Raw genomic sequence first — 24,403 nt, 5'->3', positions numbered from 1 at the left:
GAAATAAAAAGCACATGCAAGTTACACAAAAATTCTTTCTTTTAAAATATTTTTATGAATATTTTCAAAAGCTATAAACAAAAATTTAAAAAAATATTGATAAACATAACAGTGATATTGATACATAGGGATCAGGATTACATTAATAACAAGCATAACCTAAGTATGAGTCCAGTGTCAAAATACACATTGAGTATAAACCTCCCGGTCTCTATGTAAATATAATTAAGTGTTTAAAAGAGAACTTGTCTATATAAAAACAAAAAGATAAAAAGAAAAAAAAAGAAAAAGAGAGAAAAAAGGGAAAAACAAAACCCCCTAAACTAGAAAAAAAGCAAAACAAAATCTGGGCTACAAAGAATTTCAACAATTTAAGTCCCTGTTTGTCGTCAAGTCCGTTCCACCGTATAAAGATAAAATAATTATTATAACGGTTGGAGAGGGGACAATTTATATTGTATGAAAATGTTGAATAAAGCTTCCCCAAGTCCTATCAAATTTAACCAAGGGTTCGACAATGTCACTCCTAATTTTTTCTAAGTTTAAACATGATATCGTTTCAGAGAACCAATGGAGTGGGGTAGGAGGATTAGAGTTTTTCCATTTAAATAAAATAGATCTTCTGGCAATTAATGTAGTTAAAGCAATCAGCCGATGGGCAGAACGGGACAGATGAGTAGAATCTAACATTGGTAGCCCAAAAATTGCAGTAATAGGATGAGATTGTAAATCAATACCTAAAACTACAGAAATTGTATCAAGAATGTCTTTCCAATATTTTTCCAAAAATGGACAAGGCCAAAACATATGAGTCAGTGAGGCCATTTCAGAATTACATCTGTCACAGGTAGGATTTATATGATCATAAAAATGAGCTAACTTATCTTTTGACATATGAGCTCGTTATGAAACCTTTCTGATAAGGGTTCAAAAATTCCAATATTTCGGTTTGATGTGGTAACGGAAAAGAGGGTAGAGTAGCTTTCAAAAAATGTCTAATCTGTAAATATCTAAAGAAATGTGAGTTAGTTAGATTATATTTATTGGAGAGTTGTTCAAAAGACATAAAACAACCATCCAAAAACAAATCGCGAAAAGCTGCTAATCCCTTCCTCTTCCATAACAGAAGGCTTGCTCAGTACCGGAAGGTTGGAAGAAAAAAAATAGATATGATAGGACTCGATAAGATAAAATCATTTAATCCAAAAAATTTATGAAATTGAAACCATACTCGGAATGTATGTCTTATTATTGGGTTAATTTATTTATTCAATCTCGTAATTGTGAAAGGTAACGAGGCCACTAGGATACAAGCCAATGATAACCTTTGCTTAGAATCACGTTCAAGATTTATCCATCCTGGGCATTGGGTATCTTCAAAATCTTTTGTCCAAAACATTAAATAGCGAATATTAACTGCCCAATAGTAAAATCTAAGGTTCGGCAATGCCAAACCACCGTCTTTTTTTATTTTTTGTAAGTATTTTTTACTTAGTCTGGGATCTTTATTCTGCCATATATATATGAAGAAATATTTGAGTCTATAATATCAAAGAAAGATTTAGCAATAAAAAGTGGTATCGTCTGAAATAAATACAAAATTTTAGGTAGGATAAATTTTAGACGAACCTTAAATTTTTCAAGTCTATTGAATAAGTATTCCCATACTACTCCATCAAATGCCTTCTCAGCATCAAGTGAAATGACACATTCTGGAGTTTTATTTGACGCTGTATATACAATATTCATTAATCTCCTAACGTTAAAGTATGAGTAACGATTTTTAATAAAAACCTGTCTGATCTTCAGAAATAATTTGCTGTAAAATATTTTCCAATCTCATAGCTAATATTTTTGAAAAAATTTTGGAATTTACATTTAATAGTGATATAGGTCTATATGATGTCACTTCAGTAGGGTCTTTATCTTTTTTAAGAATTAAAGAAATAGATGCTTCATAAAAGGATTGTGATAATATATTCATTAAAAAGGCTTCCTTAAAAACCTTGCATAGCCAGGGGGACAGTAAACTTGAAAAACACTTTAAAATTCCACTGTCAACCCATTCAAACTGGGAGCTTTACCAGAATTCATCGAAATAATTGCTTTCTGTATTTCTTCCTCCGTGATGGTTCATCTAACAACAGAAACTCTTCATGTGGTAAATTTGGCAAGTTCAATTTCTTTAAAAACTCAGTAGGAAATTCTGATTGGTATAGGGAGGTATAAAATTCCTGAAATGATTTATAAATTTCATCCTGATCTACTGTCAATGTACCATCCCATTTATTCACTTTAATAATCTGATCATATTTATATAATAGTATTCTAAATATAGACCTACCATCGACAGAGGTACTTAGAGAAGAGTGGGAACGGGAACTAATGATAAAAATTACGAAGGTTAAATGGGAAAAATACCTGATATATATTCACAAATGTTCAATTAATGTAAGACATAATCTAATTCAATTTAAAATTGTACATAGATTATATTATTCAAAAACAAGATTGAACAAATTTTATCCAAATATATCCGCCACTTGTGATAAATGTCTAGCCCAAAAGGCAACTATAACACACTCCTTAGTTTCCTGCATAAAACTTTATAGATTTTGGAATGATATTTTTGAAATATTTACAAAATTGTTCAAGACAAGAATGGAAACTAATACTGAAATGATTATATTTGGCGTAATGGAAGATGGGAATAAATTGAACACATCTCAAAATCTATTCCTTAACTATGGTTGAATAATTCTTACATTTTGGAAGGGTACATCAATACCAACGCTTAAAATGTGGATTGCAAGTATGTTGGACACCGCTCATCTTGAGGAAATGCGATTCCTCCTAATGGATAAATCAGACCAATTCATAACGAGTTGGTCTCCATTCGTCGTTTTTTTGGAATCATATGGTGCAACACAATTGTAAAAAAATAACTGTTTCAGGACTGGACGAGGGTTGGTCAAGATTATAAATAATGATCTCCTTTTCTTTTTTATTTTATTTTATTTTCTCTATTTTCTTTCTCAACTTTCTTCATTTACTCGTTTTCTATTTTCACACACTATATATTTGACATCTTTCTATCCTTTACTATCTAACTTCTTTTTCTTATTCTAATCTTTTTTCAATGTAACAAAAAAAAAAGAAGTTGTACATAAAATGTATTATGAAAATATATATTAGGCACTTTGGTGCCATATGACTGTACTTACTTCTAATAAAATAAAATATAAAAAAAAAAAATAATCTGACGTTTGGCTGACATAGCTTTCAACTGATTGGCACATAATTTGCCAGATTTATCACCATGTATATAAAATTGACTTTTGGTTTTAAGTAAATGATTTTCAATCGGTGATACTAATAACAAATCATGTCTCATTTGAAGTTCAACTCTATTCTTATAGAGCTCTAAACAAGGAGCTTTTGAATATTTTTTATCAATTTCTTTAATCTCATCAGCCAATATACGTATTTCATTTTTAGTTTGTTTTTTTAATCCCGCGGAGCAATAAATAATTTGTCCACGAATATATGCATTAAAAGCATCCCAGACTACGCCATTGGATATTTCTTCAATAGAGTTTGGTAAGAAGAAGACAATCTGATCTTTAATAAAATTAACAACATTTAGATCTTGAAGTAAAGTAGTATTAAATCACCATTGTTTAACACTAAACTTGGAATCAGGCAGTTTGATTGATAGTTTCAATGGTGCATGATCAGAAATAGCAATTGCATCATACTCACACGCAGTGACCGATCAAACTAGCCGAGAATCTATTATAAAGTAGTCAATCCTAGAGTAACTATGATATACATGAGAGAAAAAAGAAAATTTTACTTCGGAGTCACGTGAGTGACTACGTGAAGAACCCGCTCAGTGCGCTGGCGCGGCATTACGCCAGCAGTGCAACAGCGGCAGCGGGAGTTATGCTCTCCCGCAACAGAGAAACGGACCGTCAGGTGAGTATCCTGAGGTCCGGTTTATTTTACAGGGGAGCCCCTTTTTCTGCTTGTGTTTTACAGGCAGAGAAAAAACCTCTGGAACAAAACTGTCCCCCGTTCGAGGAGGAACGTTTCCCGTCGGGGGGAAGGGGGGCAGCAACAGGCGGTAGGAGCGACCCGGTGTTCCGCAATTCCCCGACACCGTGCCGAGGCCAGCCCGATAGCGAGCTGGATGTATAGCCACCCGAAGAGGCATCCGGCAGGTGTTCCCGATTTGGGACGGGACGTCTCTCCACCCGCACGGGGGGAGAGAGAGCCGCCTGAGCTGCTGGAGCGGCTCTCGGAGCAGGTGCCTGCGAGACGCGCTGCTTGAGGGGCGCTCTCGCTTCTACAAGGCACAAAAGCTCCAGAAGAAGACGGTAGGAACATTTACCGGGCGTTCCGCTATCCCCACGCCGCGCCGAAGCCAGTCCCGCTAGTGCCTGAGCTGCGGGCTGGATGTTCAGCCATCCGAAGAGGCATCCGGCCGGTGGCTTCCGACTTGTCGGAGGGGACGTCTCTCCACCCGCATGGGAGAGAGACAGCAGCCTGAGCCGCTGGAGTGGCTCCTGGAGCAGGAGCTCCTGCGAGACACGCTACGTGAGGGGCAGTCTCGCTGGAGGGTTCAGGCATACCCTCCCCAGTGCCTAGGCACTGCCCATCGCTTCCTCCTTAGTGTGGTTAGCTTTGGGGTGACCAGTGGCTGGGCTGGTCATGAAGAGGGGTCACTGGCTGAACAATATCGGGAGTATGCTTGAGGTACAGGATCAGGAAGAGCTGCTGGGTGTGGCCGCTATGTGGCTCCACCACTAGCGAGATGGCTTTTCAGTCTCAACTGATGGCCAGCTTACTACCTGTCTTTTCCAAAAAAACCTCTCCAAGACAGGTAGCCATGAGGCGTTGGTTTTATCACGCCTCCCCTAAATTGCATTTACTCAAAGTGCCCGCCATTATTGGGGGATACATTGAGCAGCGCATTTAACCTAAATATTTTTAAAATGCATTTGGTACCCTGACGTCGGCTATCATGTCCACCTGCTCATTCCAGAAGGGCAGGGTAGTATGGCAAAACACCTGACCCTACTGTTCAACGGTATACCTCATAACTTCTGAAATGAACTCACAAACCTGCCCTCAATCTATGAAATTAACAGGACTATGAGAACGCCGACCTCACAAGCACAGATCCTGCTACCTGGCACTTACCAAACCAGTCCTAAAAAACTGGACGAAGTGTTCAAACTATTCGGCACAAGAGGGCAGAGTCTGGAATGAGCACCACACTAAACCAGACAGCAGTACCTCTACGTGTCCACCAGGGGCGTCTTCATCATGGTACTGGTGAAAGCTCGGGGCCTGCATGCCAAACCCGTAGCATTTTAGGCCACGGCCCAGAGCAGGCCCCAGGGGATAATGCGCCACCCCCCAACAAACATCGTCCCTACAAGAACAAGGAACCAGAAACCGAAGAAAACAACAGTGAAGACAGATAAGTATGGTTCCTACCATCACATAAAGGTTAAGGGTTGTACTAACAAGGGGTGGATGAATCACGCCTGGTTAGGAAGCTATCACTCTTGGTAGTTATATACCAAAAAATAAATACAAGGGGAATAGAATTAATATCTTGCCACCAATTCAGCAAGCACCCCAAGTGGCCTACCCTCCCACGATGGTGAATGTCGCACCATCGTTGATAAACCACTTGAGTATTTCACCAGGTATACCCATTCATGGGATTTGTAACTACTACCATGGATCCAAGGATACTTTATGGTAGACATCGACCTTGAAGATGCACACTATTCAGTACCTTCTCATATAAGTTTCGGATACCGCAATTACCTGGATGGAGTAACCATGATGAGCGTTGCGGCATTTAAGTCAAAGTTATCCAGAATCAACTAGCCCTGACACTTAGAAACATTCCGTCATGGCATGTCTATATATTAACGACAAACTATCCTTGGATACAGCTTTAGCTGCATCGCTTCTCGGCCTTTTGGCTAAGATCAAGTGTAGTATCTGTTCTTATCAGTTTAATAATCTGATACGTCCCTTATCTAGGGACCATATATTAAATTGAATTTTGGAACAGGGAGATGGAATAGGGGCTTGCTCCGTCCACTCCACGCATCGACCCAGTATTGCAGTGCCTCTGGGAACGGTGCACAAAATATATATCCAGATATTTACGTTGACCATCCACAACGTTGTTATCTGGTATTCATTAAGACTATCAGTCATGGTGCATTAACCACCAATCAACTACGTGGCAAAGTAATTGGGATATAGCAGCATTACCAGCTACTGAACTTTGTACCTTTCCTATGAGCTGAGATACTAGTGTTCAAAACTATCTCCATACCTGTAATATGGGGGCAAATGGATTAATCTGTAGTGTTATCATGGAATTTATCGGCAGGAAGGATTATGGTTGTACACTTCCACCTGTTTTGAGTAACATCTTATGTGTCCTGATGTGTTACTGAGCTTGTAATACTTAATGCCAATATGAATTGACTTAAACATATTATATATTAACTTACTTAATTCTAGTGAAGCATTTGCTCAGTAATCCACCAAATTTGCATGTTCGTTTATAAGATAACAACATCAGTGGTGGCATATACCAAACCACTTGGGCGGAGAACATCGATATTAGGTGACAATTTATTAACAATTGCAAACCGTATGTCGTCAAACATGTTTGACCATCAGTAACTCACCTATCAGGTGAGCTAAATACTGTAAACATACATTTAAACCAAAAATATTTGCTGAAATCACTAAGCAATATGGACACCAGATATCGATTCCTTATATCCAATTAAATCACCACGTACTAACTTACGTCACATGAAACCAATCTCAAGGCAGCGGCAATGGAGACATTCCCGCGTATTGAGGGGTGGGGGGAACCTAATCTCTATGTCCTTCTACCTCTTCAATAGGTACTACGGCTTCATCAGTCGGGTACTACGCAAATTACAGTGGACCAAGTCCACAAGCATGGTTCCCAGTGATCCTCGACATGGTCATTAAAAGAATTGCAGAATTGGGAAGACCATTGCTGTGCTTGGATCAGCAGCACTATCAACCTGATGACAGCATTCCGTCGCATATCCTAGGGAACATACCTGAGGAGCATCAAGAAATGGTACACTGTTTTCCAAAACAGGAATTACACATTCAACTATAACAAAAAACTGTACTGGAGCTCCTGGCAGGTCTTCACCACAATGAAGGACATGTTCTGTTAGCCTACTCAACTTGGGTACCGCTCACTGGTGATCAGATACAGGAGAGGTATATCAATCCATTCCCCAGAAATAGGTACACCCAAATTGGGATGTCAGTGAAATCCTGACATACCTTAGGGGATGATCACCAGCCAGGTCACTCACCCTGGAACAGCCTACCCTGAAGATGGACATGCTGGTGGCCTTACATCAACACAAAGAGCCAGCTCTCCCATCTACTGCGATGGGACAACATGGTTATAACACCAGATAGTGTCACATGCCCATTCAAGGGTTGGCCAAACAGAACAGACCAGGAACATCAGGTCCAGTCATGAAATTCCGGGCATACCCACCTGAACCACGTTTTATGTGTCATGACCCACTTAGAGATCGACACAATAAGGAATACCGAGGGAGAGGAAAAAGCCTTATGGGTCAGCCACAGGAAACCTCATGGTCGGGTGACGAGCTAAACTATCTCTAGTGGCTCAAGCAGGTACTGGGAGTTGCTGGAGTAAATACTAACGTGTATAAAGTCTTATTCCACCAGGACAGCTTCCACGTCAGTAACTAAGAGGATGGACGAGCCTATGGACCACATCCTGGCTACTGCAGGGTGGTCTAGGGAGTATACGTTCCAAACTTTTATAACAAACCACTGACAGAACCTGTATCGTTTGCAGAAAAAGAATCTGCAAAAAATATATAATTTAAGACCGGGGGAGCAATTGGTCTTGTTGTTGTTAATAACACCATTATTGTTTTTACAAACAGATTCATGGTTGATTACGATAACATACTTCCTCCCTCGAATGACTTCGGCAGCGAGTGAAGTATGAACTGTTACACGGTTTGAAATCACAGAGCTTTGAAGTCTTCACGTAGTCACTCACGTGACTCCGAAGTAAAATAGTAAGATTAAACGAGAACTTACCAGTTTGAAGTTTGATCTGTATTTTATGAGGAGTTACGATGAGGGATTACGTGCCCTCCGCTCTCACCCTCATTATTTGGATCAAACTAATAAATTGATGTCTCCTTATCTTTACTATGTTTACTTCAAATAACTGTGTCTATCTGTGATTCCACACCGCTGCTTGGAAGTATGCCGCGCCTGCGCACTGAGCGGGTTCTTCACGTAATCCCTCATCGTAACTCCTCATAAAATACAGATCAAACTTCAAACTGGTAAGTTCTCGTTTAATCTTACTATTATTTGTCATTTGGGTGCAGGAATCTCCAGACTTCTAACATTCCAGAGTCAAGTAAAAAAGAATTGATAAAGATAGCGGATTTATTTGGAAGCGCATGATCATATGCAGATCTGTCCATCGAGGGGTTTAAACAACAGTTAAAATCTCCACCCATTATCAAAAGATGTTCATTTAAATTAGGAAAGGATGTGGATCTGGATAAACAGGGTCTGATTAGGAACAGTCAACATGGATTTGTGCCTGGAAGGTCATGTTTAACTAATCTTCTTGAATTTTTTGAAGATGTTACTCGGGAAATTGATGAGGGTAAAGCAGTGGATGTTGTGTATATGGACTTCAGTAAGGCCTTTGACAAGGTTCCTCATGGAAGGTTGGTTAAGAAGGTTCAATGGTTGGGTATTAATGGTGGAGTAGCAAGATGGATTCAACAGTGGCTGAATGGGAGATGCCAGAGAGTAATGGTGGATGGTACACAAAATTGCTGGGGAAACTCAGCGGGTGCAGCAGCATCTATGGAGCGAAGGAAATAAGCAACGTTTCGGGCCGAAACCCTTCTTCAGACTGTAATGGTGGATGGTTGTTTGTCAGGTTGGAGGCCAGTGACGAGTGGGGTGCCACAGGGATCTGTGTTGGGTCCACTGTTGTTTGTCATGTACATCAATGATCTGGACGATGGTGTGGTAAATTGGATTAGAAAGTATGCAGATGATACTAAGATAGGTGGGGTTGCGGATAATGAAGTAGAGTTTCAAAGTCTACAGAGAGATTTATGCCAGTTGGAAGAGTGGGCTGAAAGATGGCAGATGGAGTTTAATGCTGATAAGTGTGAGGTGCTACATCTTGGCAGGACAAATCAAAATAGGACGTACATGGTAAATGGTAGGGAATTGAAGAATGTAGGTGAACAGAGGGATCTGGGAATAACTGTGCACAGTTCCCTGAAAGTGGAATCTCATGTAGATAGGGTGGTAAAGAAAGCTTTTGGTGTGCTGGCCTTTATAAATCAGAGCATTGAGTATAGAAGTTGGGATGTAATGTTAAAATTGTACAAGGCATTGGTGAGGCCAATTCCGGAGTATGGTGTACAATTTTGGTCACCTAATTATAGGAAGGATGTCAACAAAATAGAGAGAGTACAGAGGAGATTTACTAGAATGTTGCCTGGGTTTCAGCAACTAAGTTACAGAGAAAGGTTAAACAAGTTAGGGCTTTATTCTTTGGAGCGCAGAAGGTTAAGGGGGGACTTGATAGAGGTTTTTTAAATGATGAGAGGGATAGACAGAGTTGACGTGGAAAAGCTTTTCCCACTGAGAGTAGGGAAGATTCAAACAAGGGGACATGACTTGAGAATTAAGGGACTGAAGTTTAGGGGTAACATGAGGGGGAACTTCTTTACTCAGAGAGTGGTAGCTGTGTGGAATGAGCTTCCAGTGGAGGTGGTGGAGGCAGGTTCATTTTTATCATTTAAAAATAAATTGGATAGCTATATGGATGGGAAAGGAATGGAGGGTTATGGTCTGAGCGCAGGTATATGGGACTAGGGGAGATTATGTGGTCGGCACAGACTAGAAGGGTCGAGATGGCCTGTTTCCGTGCTGTAATTGTTATATGGTTATGTCATTAACTGTTTAAAAAACTCAGGGTGATCAATATTAGGTGCATAAACATTCACCATAACAACTCTTCGGTTATGAAGAACACCAGTGATCATCAAAAATCTACCAAATGGATCAGAAAATGTTTCATAATGAACAAACGAGATTGAGGGGTCAATAAAAATAGAGACTCCTTTCACTTTCGCCTGTGAATTTGAACGAAACTGCTGTCCTTTCCAAAACTTAAATAATCAATGATTGTCATCTTTCCTTACATGAGTTTCCTGAACAAAGATAATCTGAGCATTTAGTCTACGAAGAACTTTAAAAAAAAAATTCAGACCATTAACATTCCATGAGAGGTAGTTAATAACTTTATCTATATTGTTTGTACAAATCATGTGGAATGTAAAGGGTTAATTTCGTAGACCGTAGCAGTTCATGATACTGGAAGGAGAAAAATCTAAGGCGGAGCCGGAAATGAGGACATTTCAGACATTTTTGTAGTTCAAATTTTGCCCAGATAGAAAACACTAAACAAAAATCAAAAGTCCACCCTCCCCACCCATGCAAAGCCCGAAACTGACCAGTAGGCAGTCAGTACGCTACCTAACCCCTTCCCTACCCCCGTCTCTTCTAATGACAGCTCCAAATGTTTAAAAAATGGATATTTACCACTCAATAGCCAAAACAAATTAATATTATATTTAAAAAGTAAGTGCAAACAGTGAAAAACAAGAATTGCTTCACATTGTTTGTCTAAAAACAAGGAAAATTCCTTCGGAGGACATTTTAAAAGTGGAAGAGCTAACAAAGACGATCTTAAAAGTTAATGTATAATACCATTACATTAAATTAACAGTATCTTAGAGAACTTAAAAGTTATGGTTTGATACCATCATACTAAAATTCTAAAAAGTAATTAGAAAATAACTCATCTGATTAAATTCTTAATCATTTACAGAGCATTATATTGTCAAAATAGGAACAATAAATCTCTGATTTAAACTCAGTCGGTTATCAGTAACTCCCCGTGGCGGCTAAAGTATCCACCCCGATAACCCTCCAGAAAGCTGGAAGCGGGTTGTTAAAAAATCGGCTGTTACCATTAGGGAGTTGTATACGCAGTCTAGCTGGGTAGAGCAATGCAGGGTGTAACTGTTTCTTAAACAAATCAGACATTACATTATGGAAAGGCATCTCAGTCCCATAAGCTTACGGCTGTAATCAGGAACAAACCAAAACTTGCATCCTTCAAATTCAACCATGCCCAACTGTTTTGCTGCTTGAAGGATATGCTCCTTCATCTGCAAACGGCTTCTGTTTTCCAGATCCATGCTATTAGTCTTGTATTGCTCGAGTGCCCAAGTATTTTCGGTTATTTTCCGTTCCAGTGTTTCAATCTGCAAATCTCTTTATGACCCAAGATTCGCAAGTTATCAATTTGTTCCTTCTGTTCACAAGATTCATCTTGTAACATAATCAGCTTGTCTTGAACTTCCTTCAATTTGATCGAAATTCCTTTCATCATTTCTTCCAAACCACAGAATCTTGTGTTCATTTCTCCGTTCATTTTCGATATTGCTTCTCAGGTACCGGAGTCAGAAGCCATGCCTTCACCACGCTCCTTCCTTAGAGAAGCTTGTTTTGCTCTTGTCTCCATCCTTTACATGGTTGAAACGTATAAAAAATCTATTGAAGGCATGTCCAGTTCAGAGAAAGTCTTCAACCTAATTTTTTTCTCTTTTCACAGATGCTGCGTGGTCTGCTGACTGCTTCCATTATTTTCTGTTTTATTCTTCAGTTATCATAATCATAATCATATTTTATTAGCCAAGTATGTTTTGTAACATACGAGGAATTTCATTTGCCATAGTCATACCAATAAAAAGCAACCAATGACTCATACAATCATTCTGCAGATGCACCATGCGGACAGGTTGAGTCACATCTTGGTTTGGGAACAGCTCTGCCCAAGACCACAAGAAATTTGAGAGAGTTGTGGATGTAGCCCAGTCCTTCACAGAGACTAGACTCTCTACCTTTGACTCCATCTATACTTTGCGCTGCCTCGGAAAGACAGCAAACATAAAGAAAGACAAGACCCACCCAGTCATTCCTTCTTTAACCTGTTTCTAACCTGCAGAAGATACAGAATATTGAAAACACACACAACCAGACTCAGGAATAGTTTCATCCTCTCTGTTTTCAGGCTTCATAGGATGGGATACTATCTAATTCACCTTGACCTCATTGCAGACATTGGTCTTTGTCTATGGAACTGATGTGGAACAATGTTGAGAACTATATTCTGTACTTTATGTCTTGATCTTTCTTCTGTCTGAAGTATCTATTGTCATCTTGGTACACATGACAGAATAAACTTAAACCTGAACTCCCCATCCATTCTGTTGCCCATTCAACAGACTCATATTTAAGAAGATAAGTATCTGCTTCACACCTTTCCCTTTATGGATCTTACATTGTGCATCCTAGTAGTGCCTTGGACTTGAGCTGAAACTTGTTAATTCAATGTCTGGCAATAACCCTTGGCTCTGGGACGATGCTCAGGTTTTTTACAGTTGATTTGCCCACCAACATCCTCATCGTTCATTGCTCTCCTCTTCCAATGGAAAGTATAATTGAGTGTAGACACAAAATGCTGGAGTAACTCAGCGGGACTGGCAGCATCTCTGGAGAGAAGCAATGGGTGACGTTTTGGCTCGAGACCCTCCCAAATTGTCACCCATTCCCTCTCTCCAGAGATGCTGCCTGTCCCGCTGGGTTACTCCAGCATTTTGTGTCTACCTTCGATTTAAACCAGCATCTGCAGTTCTTTCTTTCACAAGTGTAATTGAGTTTTGTTTTCTGGACACAACCAGAATTGTGCCCATTATGATGACATCAGTTTACATACAGGTGTCCTCCCAGAGTGATTGGAAGCTTCAAGTGTCAATGAAAGTGTGAAAACTGGACTGAAGAAAATATTGACCCCAAACCAGGATACCTTTTCTCATGTATTTTAATTTATATCTGAATCCATGTATCTGTTACTTGTGTATATCAGAACACAGCATCTATTGTCTGGGAAACTTTTTGATTATTTTTAGCTAATATCACAAAAATAAATTAATAAATTCAGGAAGTACATAAAACAGTGAAGGTCCGTGCTTTCTATAATTCAATCAATAGAAAACTTAATCAACCAGTGCAAAACAGATAGAGTTATCCAATTTCTCTTGTTCTAGCCATAGCTGTGTTAAACCCAAGCAATTCCCTCATATAATGCCCCCACCTCAAGTTTGATAGCACAGCCATTTATGATTTATCATATTTGGTTTTGCTCATGTTTAAGTTATTTCATGTTTCAAAGAATCCACAATGTTTCACCAGCAAGTTTAATGTGTGGCTGCACCAGCTGGCCCTTTGTGTGATTTGTGAGGCATGATGTTTCACATACAAAACCATCAGCCCATCTAAATCCATGTATATATTGTATTATCCCTCAGAATACTCTTTAGTATTCCTACCACAGATATTAATCTCATTAGCCTGTAGTTCTCTGGATTTTCCCTACAACCTTTCTTAATTAGGGATACAACATTTGTTACCCTCCAGTCTTATGCCACCTCACCCGTGTTTAATGATGATTCATAAATCACAGCCATGGCACCTGCAATATCTTCTCGTGCTTCCCACTGTGTCCTCGGATATATCTGACCAGGCTCGGGAGATATATCTACCTTCATATGCGTCAGGAACTTCAGCACCACCTCGACCATAATACTGACTACCCTCAAGACACTTCCATTGCCTGCCCCACGTTCCCCATCCATATGTATTTCTCCATGGTAAAAACAGAGAAGAAATACTCATTAAGGAGCTTGCTCATTGCCTGTGACTCCACAGAGTTTACCTCTTTGATTCCTGAGGGGTCTCGTTCTCTCTCTGGTTACCCTTTTTCCTTTAATGTATTTATAAAATCTCTTAGGATTATCCGTAATATTATTTGCCAGAGCTATCTCCTGTCCCCTTTTTTGTCCTCCTGATTTCCTTTATCAGTTTGACCGTCCGTTACTGAAACTGCTCCAGGGATACGCTTGATCCCAGCTGCCTAAGCCTGCCCTATGCCTTCTTCTTATTCTTGATCAGGGCCTCAATTTCACTCGTCTTTCAAGCTTCATCACTCCCATCTGCTTTGCCCTTCACTCTATCAGGAATATGCAGGTCCTGGGCTCTTGTCAGCTGTACACACAGGGAAAATCCTTGCACCGCACAAAGAATGTGCAAAATCCCTAAAGTTAGCATTCAAGCTCAGGATTGCACTCTGGTTACTCGAGTTATAACACTTAGAGTTACTTTGATTTACAGTTTCCTTTTGTCAGGCTGGGAAGAAAGAGCTTATGGTCGCAGTGTATCTCACTGTTGATCAGGCAACATTGAGATACTGATGGAATAAGACATCACATTGGGAACGTGCATTTCTGCTTGCAATTAAAAAAATTATTAAGAGAAAAATCAAATTAATCCATCACAGAAACACATTTAAGTGGGTCATGGGAAATAGCAACTAAATGTGACCATGATGCTTGGGTCATGATCTGATGTGAAGAAGCAGTCATTGGTCAAGTCAAACTGAATATTCAATTTGCACCTCAATACAAAATTCACTAGGTATACCAAGTCCTGATTAAAATAGGGCTCCAAAATGATTTTTTGATATGATCATCTATATTACTGAAAGTCTTATCTTGACCGTTTTTGACTTGCTGTGGCGTGATTTCCGAGAAAACGCCGCCACCTACGGCCGTCATTTTTGGCCACGTCGCTCAGAGCCCCCCCCCCCCCCCCCCCCCCCCCTCCGCATTCCGGGACCGGAGGATTTTTCCCATCAATGAAAAATCAGAGAGAAATTAATGTTTTCTTGAAAATTGCCATTCTCTCTGCTGGTGGGAGGGGGAGGGACTATAAAACCTGGAAGTGGTGTGCCTCACTCAGTCTCTGCAAGATGAAGGAAGCCAGAGGGCCACGTCTATCTGAGCTCTGAATAACATTGAACACATGTCTACTCACCTGTGAGTACCCTTCATGTGGTTTGAAAATGAAAATATGGTTGGTTTGAAGTCAAAATGCCCTGCAAATGGGTGTTTGGGTTGAAGTAAAAATGCACTGCTAATGAAGTAAAATTGAACTGCTAATGATTGTTTGGGTTGAAGTAAAAATGCACTGCTAATGGTTGTTAGAGTTTACAAAATGTCGAGAATCTCTCACCTGTCAATCACACCATGAACGCCACACCTTTTCTGGTGGAAGGGGGAGGGATTATAAAACCCGGAAATGTGGGTGTGACTCAGTCTCTGTATGATGGGGGAGGGAGAGTTCACAACTCTGTCTGAGCTGTGAATCAACTGAACACACTGAATGTCTACTGAACAAATAGTGGTTTTATGGTGGTTTCACCTTGCTTGAAATGGTATGAAACTACATTTGAATATGGTGGCCTTGCACCCTCCTTGAATGGTATGAAACTGCACTTGAATCTGGCTGCCTTGCACCCTGCTTGAAGTGGTATGAAACTGCACTTGAATTTGTAGACTTGCACCCTGCTTGAAGTGGTTGGAAACTGCATTTGAATTCGGTGGCCTTGCACCCTGCTTGAAGAGGTAAGAAACTGCACTTGAATTTGGTGGCCTTGCACCCTGCTTGAAGTGGTATGAAACTGCACTTGAATCTGGCTGCCTTGCACCCTGCTTGAAGTGGTATGAAACTGCACTTGAATTTGTAGTCTTGCACCCTGCTTGAAGTGGTTGGAAACTGCATTTGAATTCGGTGGCCTTGCACACTGCTTGAAGAGGTAAGAAACTGCACTTGAATTTGATGGCCTTGCACCCTGCTTGAAATGGTAGGAAAATGGATTTGAATTTAGTGGCCTTGCACTCTGCTTGAAATGGAATTTCAAGGAATAGCCGTGAGTCAACTGCCAGCCCACCAGCCGTGAGTGAGCTGCCAGCACATCAAGCTTGAGGGACTGAGCTGCCACCCCAAGAATCCATTTGGCCCACAATGTCCATACTAGCCCTCTGGAGACCAGTAGTCCTTGCAGGCAACAACACCCATACCAGCTCTCCAGAAAGCCCCCCCCCCCCCCACCACTGGGCACCAATATTGGAATTGGTGAAGAGGTGGAATATTGCGTCAGGGGACCAGCCCTCCCGTGTGAACATGGGACCCAACGGGTCCCACTTAGTCTAGTATATATATATAAAACTATAGCGATATTAGTTTAAAATCATGTTCAGTGTAATGTAACATTTTGCTTTGTCTACTTACAGTGTCCCCTGGTAGACCAGGATCTCCTCGTTCACCCTTGAATCCTTGAACACCTTTACTTCCCTGAAAAGTTAATGTGACAGGTAAATTGCCAAAGATCAGATGATATTTTCTGAAAGTTACTGGCAGCAGATCTTTCCATGGGTTTCTGAATGTACTGTTAATATTATTTTTAATTATTGAACAGAAATATATAACTTGACTGATCAATACAGCAGAGACAGAGATTAGAATGTTGCAAATACATTTGTAGGGTACAGAACAGCTGATAAGGTTGTTACAAACAGGGGAATCATCAGCTTTTTAAATGCACTCAAATTATGAGGGCATGGTCCAAAGAACACAGATTTTTAGATAACTGAAGAGACAAATAAAAGAGGGTCAGATTCAAAGTATGCTTTATGCCTCTAGCTGTTATGATTTGGAATGCACTGCCTGGAAGGAATAAGGAAACAGATCCAAGATGGATTTTCATAAATAAACTGGATATTTAAAAAAACAGACTACGCTGAGCATGCAGAGAAACACTAAGTAGTTCTCCCAAAGATTCACCGCAGACATAATGAACAGCAGATCCTCATTCCCAGCTGTTTGATACTATGATTCATGAAGGGATCATTCATCTTATTATTCTGCACTGTTATCATCATCTCAACATCACAAAGGAAGATTGTTCCCGATGTCGGGAAAGTCCAGAACAAGGGGTCACAGTTTAAGGATAAGGGGGAAATCTTTTAAGACCGAGATGAGGAAAACATTTTTCACACAGAGAGTGGTGAATCTCTGGAATTCTCTCCCGCAGAAGGTAGTTGAGGCCAGTTCATTGACTATATTTAAGAGGGAGTTAGATGTGGTCCTTGTGGCTAAAGGGATCAGGGGGTATGGAGAGAAGGCAGGTACAGGATACTGAGTTGGATGATCAGCCATGATCATACTGAATGGCGGTGCAGGCTCGAAGGGCCGAATGGCCTACTCCTGCACCTATTTTCTATGTTTCTATGTTTCAAGAAATAGGAATGATAATTCCAAAATAGGCATAACTTTGAATTAGGAATAACAGAATAGAAAACTGAAAATCAAAAGGATTTTGATTGCTTTATATGTTTATAATGATAGAGGATAAAATAATAATTAAATTAATTACTTTAAATTGTTTCATTATGGACTGGTGTTTTTTGTCTATATATTGTAAATTCTAAAAATATGAGATAAAACAAATTTTTTTTTACAGTGTTTCCATCAGCCCCTTTTTCTCCACCGAGTCCAGGAGTTCCAGGATCTCCCTGCAAGATAATATTTATGATTCAGTCATCGAATACATTTAATACATAAGAAGAGGTGAAAAAGAACCAGAAAATGTAGTGTCTGTCTGTCTGTGGGTGTGTGGGTGCGTGCGTGCGTGCGTGCGCGTGCGTGCGTGTAAAAACCCTGTATGAAGAAAACATTGACGTATCCTCTAAAGTCCCTCTGCAGGAGCACTAGATTCCATCATTTCCTACTTAAGTCTAGTCTTCGAACACTCATTTGAAGTAAGAACCCAGAGGACAATTGAAATCAAGTTTTTTGCCTAGATCCCTTCAGTGTGGGACAAGCAGAAAAATTGCCCAAAATGGTCTTTGCACCGAGTCAAATGAAAATAATAAATCACATGCGTTAAGCCTAAAATGCAAAATGTGCTATTTGATATCATTATGACAAAATGTTCCGATATCTGCAAGGTCTAAAAATATGTAGACAGGATAGGCAGTCCTGTTTCAATTTAGTCTTTATATTCTCAGGGAAACACCAACTCTACAAGCACATGTGATGCATCTAACTCAGCAGTGAAGAGATGTTGTAAGCACAAGTTACAAACTGAGCATGACTCCTGACTTACCTCTTTTCCATTTATTCCATCCACACCATTGAGACCACTGTCACCCTATCAAGAGAACATTAGACCATTGGTGAACCGTTGACCAAATGATCAGCAGTTACAAGGCATTCTCCATAGTAAAAGCAAAAAAAAATTGATGGAGAATTAGTTAAGCTTGAAAATATATTCACCTTCGCTCCTCGATACCCTCTTGATCCCTGAAAAACAATGGTTTTTGGGTTGTATTGAGTTAATACTGGAAATTTAAACTGAGCTGGAATGTAAGTTCACAAAGTTGAAACACAGACCTTGAGGCCTCTGGGACCTTGGCATCCATCTGCTCCTTGTGCTCCAGTAACACCTACAGGTCCCCTGCTGCCCTAAGAATGACAGAACATGATTTCTTGGTGACAGCGAAATACATAATTGTGTGACATAAACATCATAGTTCTCCCTGACACATTCAGTTTTCAAACCTTGACGTTTCTTTCTTGTATTTTAACTCAACCATTTACATTTGCCGCTCCTGCGTGAAAACACAAGGAAAATTTGGGGATTAACAGTTCGTTCGCTCGTTGTCTGACGACGCACAGCTCGCTGTTTGCTTCCGTCATCGTCCAACATGTTGACAGAATTGGTCACCCGACACATCACAGAGTGCATCGTGTCGTCGTTTCCATGGAGAGGCTTCTGTCATGATCCCCGGATTAACAGTGATTTGGTTGTATGGATTCAGAACTGGCTTTACTTTTAGATGACAGAGAGTTATGGTGGAAGGACAATATTCAGGCTGGTGGTCCGTGACCAGTTATGCAGAAATCTGTGCTGGGACAAATAGATGACTTAGATGTAAACGTAGACGGGTTTGTTAGTAAATTAGCAGATGACACCAAGATTGTTGGGGACAGGGACTGTGAGAAAAGGTCTCAAAGTGTTAATCCTGTCTAAATTGGACCAGTCAGGACTTCTAAAATGGGGCTAAATTACAGGGCTTGTTAAGAGATTTGGTCAGATTGGGAATGATCTCTGCAGAGCTGGGACCGGCTGCGAGAGGTGTCAGATAGTCTGGAGTTTAGATACAATTCATATGCAAAAGTGTTGGGAACCTGCAAGCCTTGTCAATCTGATACCAAATGCATAGGATGGATTGTGTGATTGCAAACTCGATATACATTTGTAAATGTATTGCGTACAGTTTTGGTCTCCAAATCTGAGGAAGGACATTATTGCCATAGAGGGAGTGCAGAGAAGGTTCACCAGACTGATTCCTGGGATGTCAGGACTGTCTTATGAAGAAAGACTGGATAGACTTGGTTTATACTCTCTAGAATTTAGGAGATTGAGAGGGGATCTTATGGAAACTTACAAAATTCTTAAGGGGTTGGACAGGCTAGATGCAGGAAGATTGCTCCCGATGTTGGGGAAGTCCACGACAAGGGGTCACAGCTTAAGGATAAGGGGGAAATCCTTTAAAACCGAGATGAGAAGAACTTTTTTCACACAGAGAGTGGTGAATCTCTGGAACTCCCTGCCACAGAGGGTAGTTGAGGCCAGTTCATTGGCTATATTTAAGAGGGAGTTAGATGTGGCCCTTGTGGCTAAGGGGATCAGAGGGTATGGAGAGAAGGCAGGTACGGGATACTGAGTTGGATGATCAGCCATGATCATATTGAATGGCGGTGCAGGCTCGAAGGGCCGAATGGCCTAATCCTGCACCTAATTTCTATGTTTCTATGTTTCTATGTAAATAAGTTGTATACAATATTGCAGAATCTAACTCTGCTGGTTGTTTATTGGATGAAGTGTTGAGCCCCTGTGCCACGATGCGAGTTCACACAAGAGCTCTCCCGAGTTTAAAAAAATCAAACTCGTGGTACTTCATCACGAGTATTTTTAGACGTTTGGAAATTATTCACTGTGGAAAAACCTCACGAGTTTACCGCATTTCCCGAGTAGCTGCCGATAGCATTACGAGCCGCTACGAGACATCCACGAGCTCCGACGTACCCGCTACGTACTTACCACCAGTTAGATATTTTTTTAAACGCGGGAGAGCTCTTGGGTAAACTCGCATCGTGGGACAGGGCCTTAAAGCCTTGTCTGGAAACTCTGTAAATCGGGGTACATGTTTCAATAGTTGACTAAAACCTGGAGTTGGTTGGAAATACAATGTATTGAGCTGATGTATTGTTGGGTTAGGGAAATGTCTGTTATGTATGGGGTTAATCGATATCTGTTATTGAGTAATTGTAAGACAACCCCCTGTGTGGTTCGGCCCTCGTGTTCGCGGGCATATAAAAGACGGTGATCACGAGGTTCGTGGTTGATCCTCAGGAGAACTTCTGGAATGTCTCTGTCTGCGCAAGGCCTAGAGTGCTTGACTGGAAGAAGCAGGGATCAAATCCACGGTGGGGATAGTAGGTACAGTGTATAATCTGTGACGCGCTTATAATTTTGGTAGAATAAACTTGATTCAGTGTTTTTACTGAAACTAGACAGACTGGTCGGCTCGTATTCGGCTGACATTTTCAAATCTATCTAATATACTGGGGGGAAGCTCAGAAACGAGCAATTATCAAAAGCATACAATGAGATATAGATCAGCTGTTGAAATGGGAAAAGAAATGGCAGATGAAGTTTTATCCGAGTAAGTTAGAGGTGTTGCACTTTGAAAGGACGAATGTAAAGGGGAAATATATATAATTAATTGCATGATCCTTAACAGCATTGATGTTGAGAGGAATCTTGGAGCCCAAGTCCATAACTCCCTGAAAGTGGCAGCATGTGGATAAAATGGTAAAGAAAATAGATGATATACTTACCTTCATTGGTCATGGCATTGAGGATAAGAGAGTGGAAGTCATGATGCTGCTTTATAGGACTTTGGCTACACTACATTTGGAGTATTGTGCATAGTTCTGGTCACCCCAGTACAGGAAGGATGTGGAGGCTTTGGAAAGGTTGCAGAGGTGGTGTACCAGAATGATGCCTGGATCAGGGGTATTAGCTACATAGAGAGGTTGGATAGACCGGGATTGTTTTCTCCGGGATGCTGGAGGTTGCCTGGTGATCTGATAGATGTATATAAAATTATGAGAGGCATAGATTGAATAGATTGTCAGAACCTTTTTCTCAGGATGGATAATTCATATATTAAACGGCATAGGTTTATGATGAGAGGGGCAAAGATTAAAGGAAATGTTCACCCCCTGACCAGTAATATGGCCTCTCCCTTGTTACACTACACTTGATGTTCACCCCATAATAGATAAAGAGAAAATGGTCTCAAAAGTGTCATAACTCCTGGAGATAAAGTAACGTAAGGCATTTATTCAGCCTCCTGAGCCTGTCCCCCCTCTTGCTGAGATTGGGCCATTCTGTCTCCACATTGATTTCTCAACCCTTGCCACACTTGCCGAAAAAAAATCTTTAATTTCAATGTTGGATTATCCACGGCATCAAACTTCAGGTCTGTATTGTTGGATGTAGTTTCTGATTCAAATGTTCATCAGTTATAGGAGCAGAATTAGGCCATTCGTCCTATCAAGTTTACTCTGCTATTCAATCATGGCTGATCTATATTTCCCTCTCAACCCCATTCTCCTGCCTTCTCCCTATAACCCACGACACCATTATTAATCAAGAATCTGTCAATCGCCACCTAAAAGCATCCATTGACTTAGCCTCCACAGCCGCCTGTGGCAATAATTTCCACAGATTCACCACCTGACTAAACAAAATTCCTCCTCATCTCCTTTCATAAGGTATGCCCTTTATTCTGAGGCTATGGCCTCTGGTCCTAGACTCCCACTAGTGGAAACATCCTCTACACATTCACTCTATCCAGGCCTTTCACTATTCTGTACATTTCAATGAGGCTCCCCTCATCCTTCTAAACTCCAGTGAGTACAGGCCCAGTGCCTTTCAATGTGCATCATATGTAAACCCAATCACTCCTATGGACCCTCTCCAAAGCCAACACAACCTTCCTCAGATATGGGGTCCAAAACTGTTCAAAATCTTCCTAATGCAGTCTGACCACTGTCTTATAAAGCCGCAGCCTTACATCCCTGTTTTCTTGTGTTCCAGCCCATGCTAGCATTGCATTTGCCCTCCTTACTACCGATTCGACTTGCAAATGGACTTTTTGGGAATCCCGCACCAGCACTCCCAAGTCCCTTTGCATCTCCATTTTATGAATTCTTTCCTCATTTAGAAAATAGTCCACATCTTTCTACTTTCCACTTCCCTTTGCCTCACGAATGATTCCTCGCATCATCTGCAACATTTCTGTGATTCCATGATCAGTGCTGAACAACCTACCATGCATGTTATGCATTTTCACCCCTAAATCAGAGGTTATCTCCCACTGTTCTTTTGTTTCCAAGATGGCACCCAACCAATTTGCGACCATTTGCATGCTAGCCACAGAAGCAGATCCACAAACACATATTACAATCGCGCCACACTCTTAAATCTCTATTTCTACAGGAACATTTTGTCACGAAACGTTATTCCCTTGTGCTGTAAATGTATTGTAGTACATTGTGAATACACTGGAAATACACTGTATGGTTCGATAGTAATCATGTATTGTCTTTCTGCTGACAGGATAGCACACGACAAAAGCTTTTCACTGGACCTCAGCACATGGGACAATAAACTAAACTGAAGTTAATCACCCTAAACACCTTAACTTGATTGCCACTTAAAATACTCTGTTTGTCCCTTTCTGAAACCTCCCTTATATTTCAGATTCTCTCTTCAGTTTCCACACTCCTTTCCAACATATCCCTTGGCAATGCAGGACCTGCCTACCTGCCTGTTTCTATACATTTTACATCATTTCAATAGTTTTCCAATCAACAATATTTCCATCTTACCTTAAACATTTAAAAATCGTTTTGAAAAAAAAATGTTTCACCGTAACAAACTTACCATAGTTCCGTCTTCTCCTGCATATCCTCTACTTCCCTCTTGACCTGCGTTCCCCTGAAATAATATAGTTGCATTCACAGTTATCAAACATGTTCAATTTGGACATTGGAGATTTCAGCATTAGCTCCAATAATATTTCAATAAGGCTGTGAATTAGCTGGCATGGTTCTGAGCCCAAAGATCAGGAAAATCCCAAGTTCAAATCCTGATCTGAACCACCTTTTCCTAGCACGTTAACCGATGGAACCTTCACAATTGCTCACAGACTTCTACATTGTCAAATTAAAGAAAAGACGCATTATCTTTCACAGTAGAATTGCTACTGAGACAGGCGACCTGCATTTTGTCTCTCTTAGTGATATACCACTGGTTTGGTTGTCCCAGAATGTGGCTCAAAATTCTGACATGAATACTCATTTGTAAGAGTCTCAAGATTGTCATGGAAAGATTTCCAAATTATTTTGGAAATAATAAATTGAGATCCCGTCCAGATTTAGCACCCGAAGATGCTTCTGGTGTTGACTCTAATCAAGTTATTTTGATCAGAGAGGAGGATCCTTCATTTAGATGGAAAATGGAATATACTATTAAATGAGATTTTGGACTTTGACATAGATGGAATTCGATGGCATTCCCCCATTACAATTTCCATTGTGCAAAGGATCTGATATTGTTTTATATTCAGATGGTCATTCCATGATATTAGGTGAAACTTCAGATCTTCGCCCAACAATCATCCATACATTTTAGTCCAAGAGCAGAGGAAGACCCAGGCTGAGACCGTGATCACTGCTGAAGGTTCTTGGTTATGAGGCTGTACATACTACAAAATCCGCAGCAAAATCATCGTAAGCTCAGACCTGGAATCTTTGGAACTGGGCTTATTGTTAGGTTGAATAACTGCAATAGATGAATCCTAGCGTAGCCTATCAGAACATTCTCACATGGAGTCGTGAGGAATTGGAGATGCTGGCACCCTGGAGACAAGAGGAACTGCAGATGCTGGTTTACTAATAACCCACAAAAAAAGTGCTGGAATAACTCAGTTGGTCAGGTAGCATCTCTGGAGAACATGGATAGACAATGTTCTGGGTCGGGTCCTTTCTTCAGACTAATTGTAGTTGGTGGGGGGGATGTGAAGAGGGGGAAGAATGCAGGAAAAGGGGTGGGGTAGGACAAAGCTTGGCAAATGATAGATGGATAATAGGCGAGGGGGGGTTGATTGGC

At 40.6% G+C, this 24,403-nt stretch overlaps 1 protein-coding gene and 1 non-coding gene across 2 annotated transcripts in view; one reads left to right on the top strand and one right to left on the bottom strand.

Annotated features, from left to right (window-relative positions):
- The window catches only part of LOC116985528 (collagen alpha-6(VI) chain-like), a 138,329-nt gene that overhangs the window by 45,164 nt on the left and 68,762 nt on the right, over nucleotides 1-24,403 (bottom strand). The window contains exons 9-14 of the mRNA XM_033040304.1: nucleotides 23,177-23,230; nucleotides 18,547-18,618; nucleotides 18,430-18,456; nucleotides 18,260-18,304; nucleotides 17,613-17,666; nucleotides 16,384-16,446 (exon numbers count right to left, since the gene is read on the bottom strand). Coding sequence (XP_032896195.1) covers nucleotides 16,384-16,446; nucleotides 17,613-17,666; nucleotides 18,260-18,304; nucleotides 18,430-18,456; nucleotides 18,547-18,618; nucleotides 23,177-23,230 — 315 coding nt within the window. The remainder of the gene's footprint in view (nucleotides 1-16,383; nucleotides 16,447-17,612; nucleotides 17,667-18,259; nucleotides 18,305-18,429; nucleotides 18,457-18,546; nucleotides 18,619-23,176; nucleotides 23,231-24,403) is intronic.
- Nucleotides 5,986-6,177, top strand: LOC116970580. The gene has a single exon (XR_004411199.1). It is a non-coding gene; the product is annotated as a U2 spliceosomal RNA (small nuclear RNA).

This window comes from Amblyraja radiata, chromosome 2, assembly GCF_010909765.2.
Source record: "Amblyraja radiata isolate CabotCenter1 chromosome 2, sAmbRad1.1.pri, whole genome shotgun sequence".
Classification (NCBI taxonomy): domain Eukaryota; kingdom Metazoa; phylum Chordata; class Chondrichthyes; order Rajiformes; family Rajidae; genus Amblyraja; species Amblyraja radiata.
Note: the sequence above shows the minus strand (reverse complement) of the source record. Positions and strands in the feature narration are given on the sequence as shown.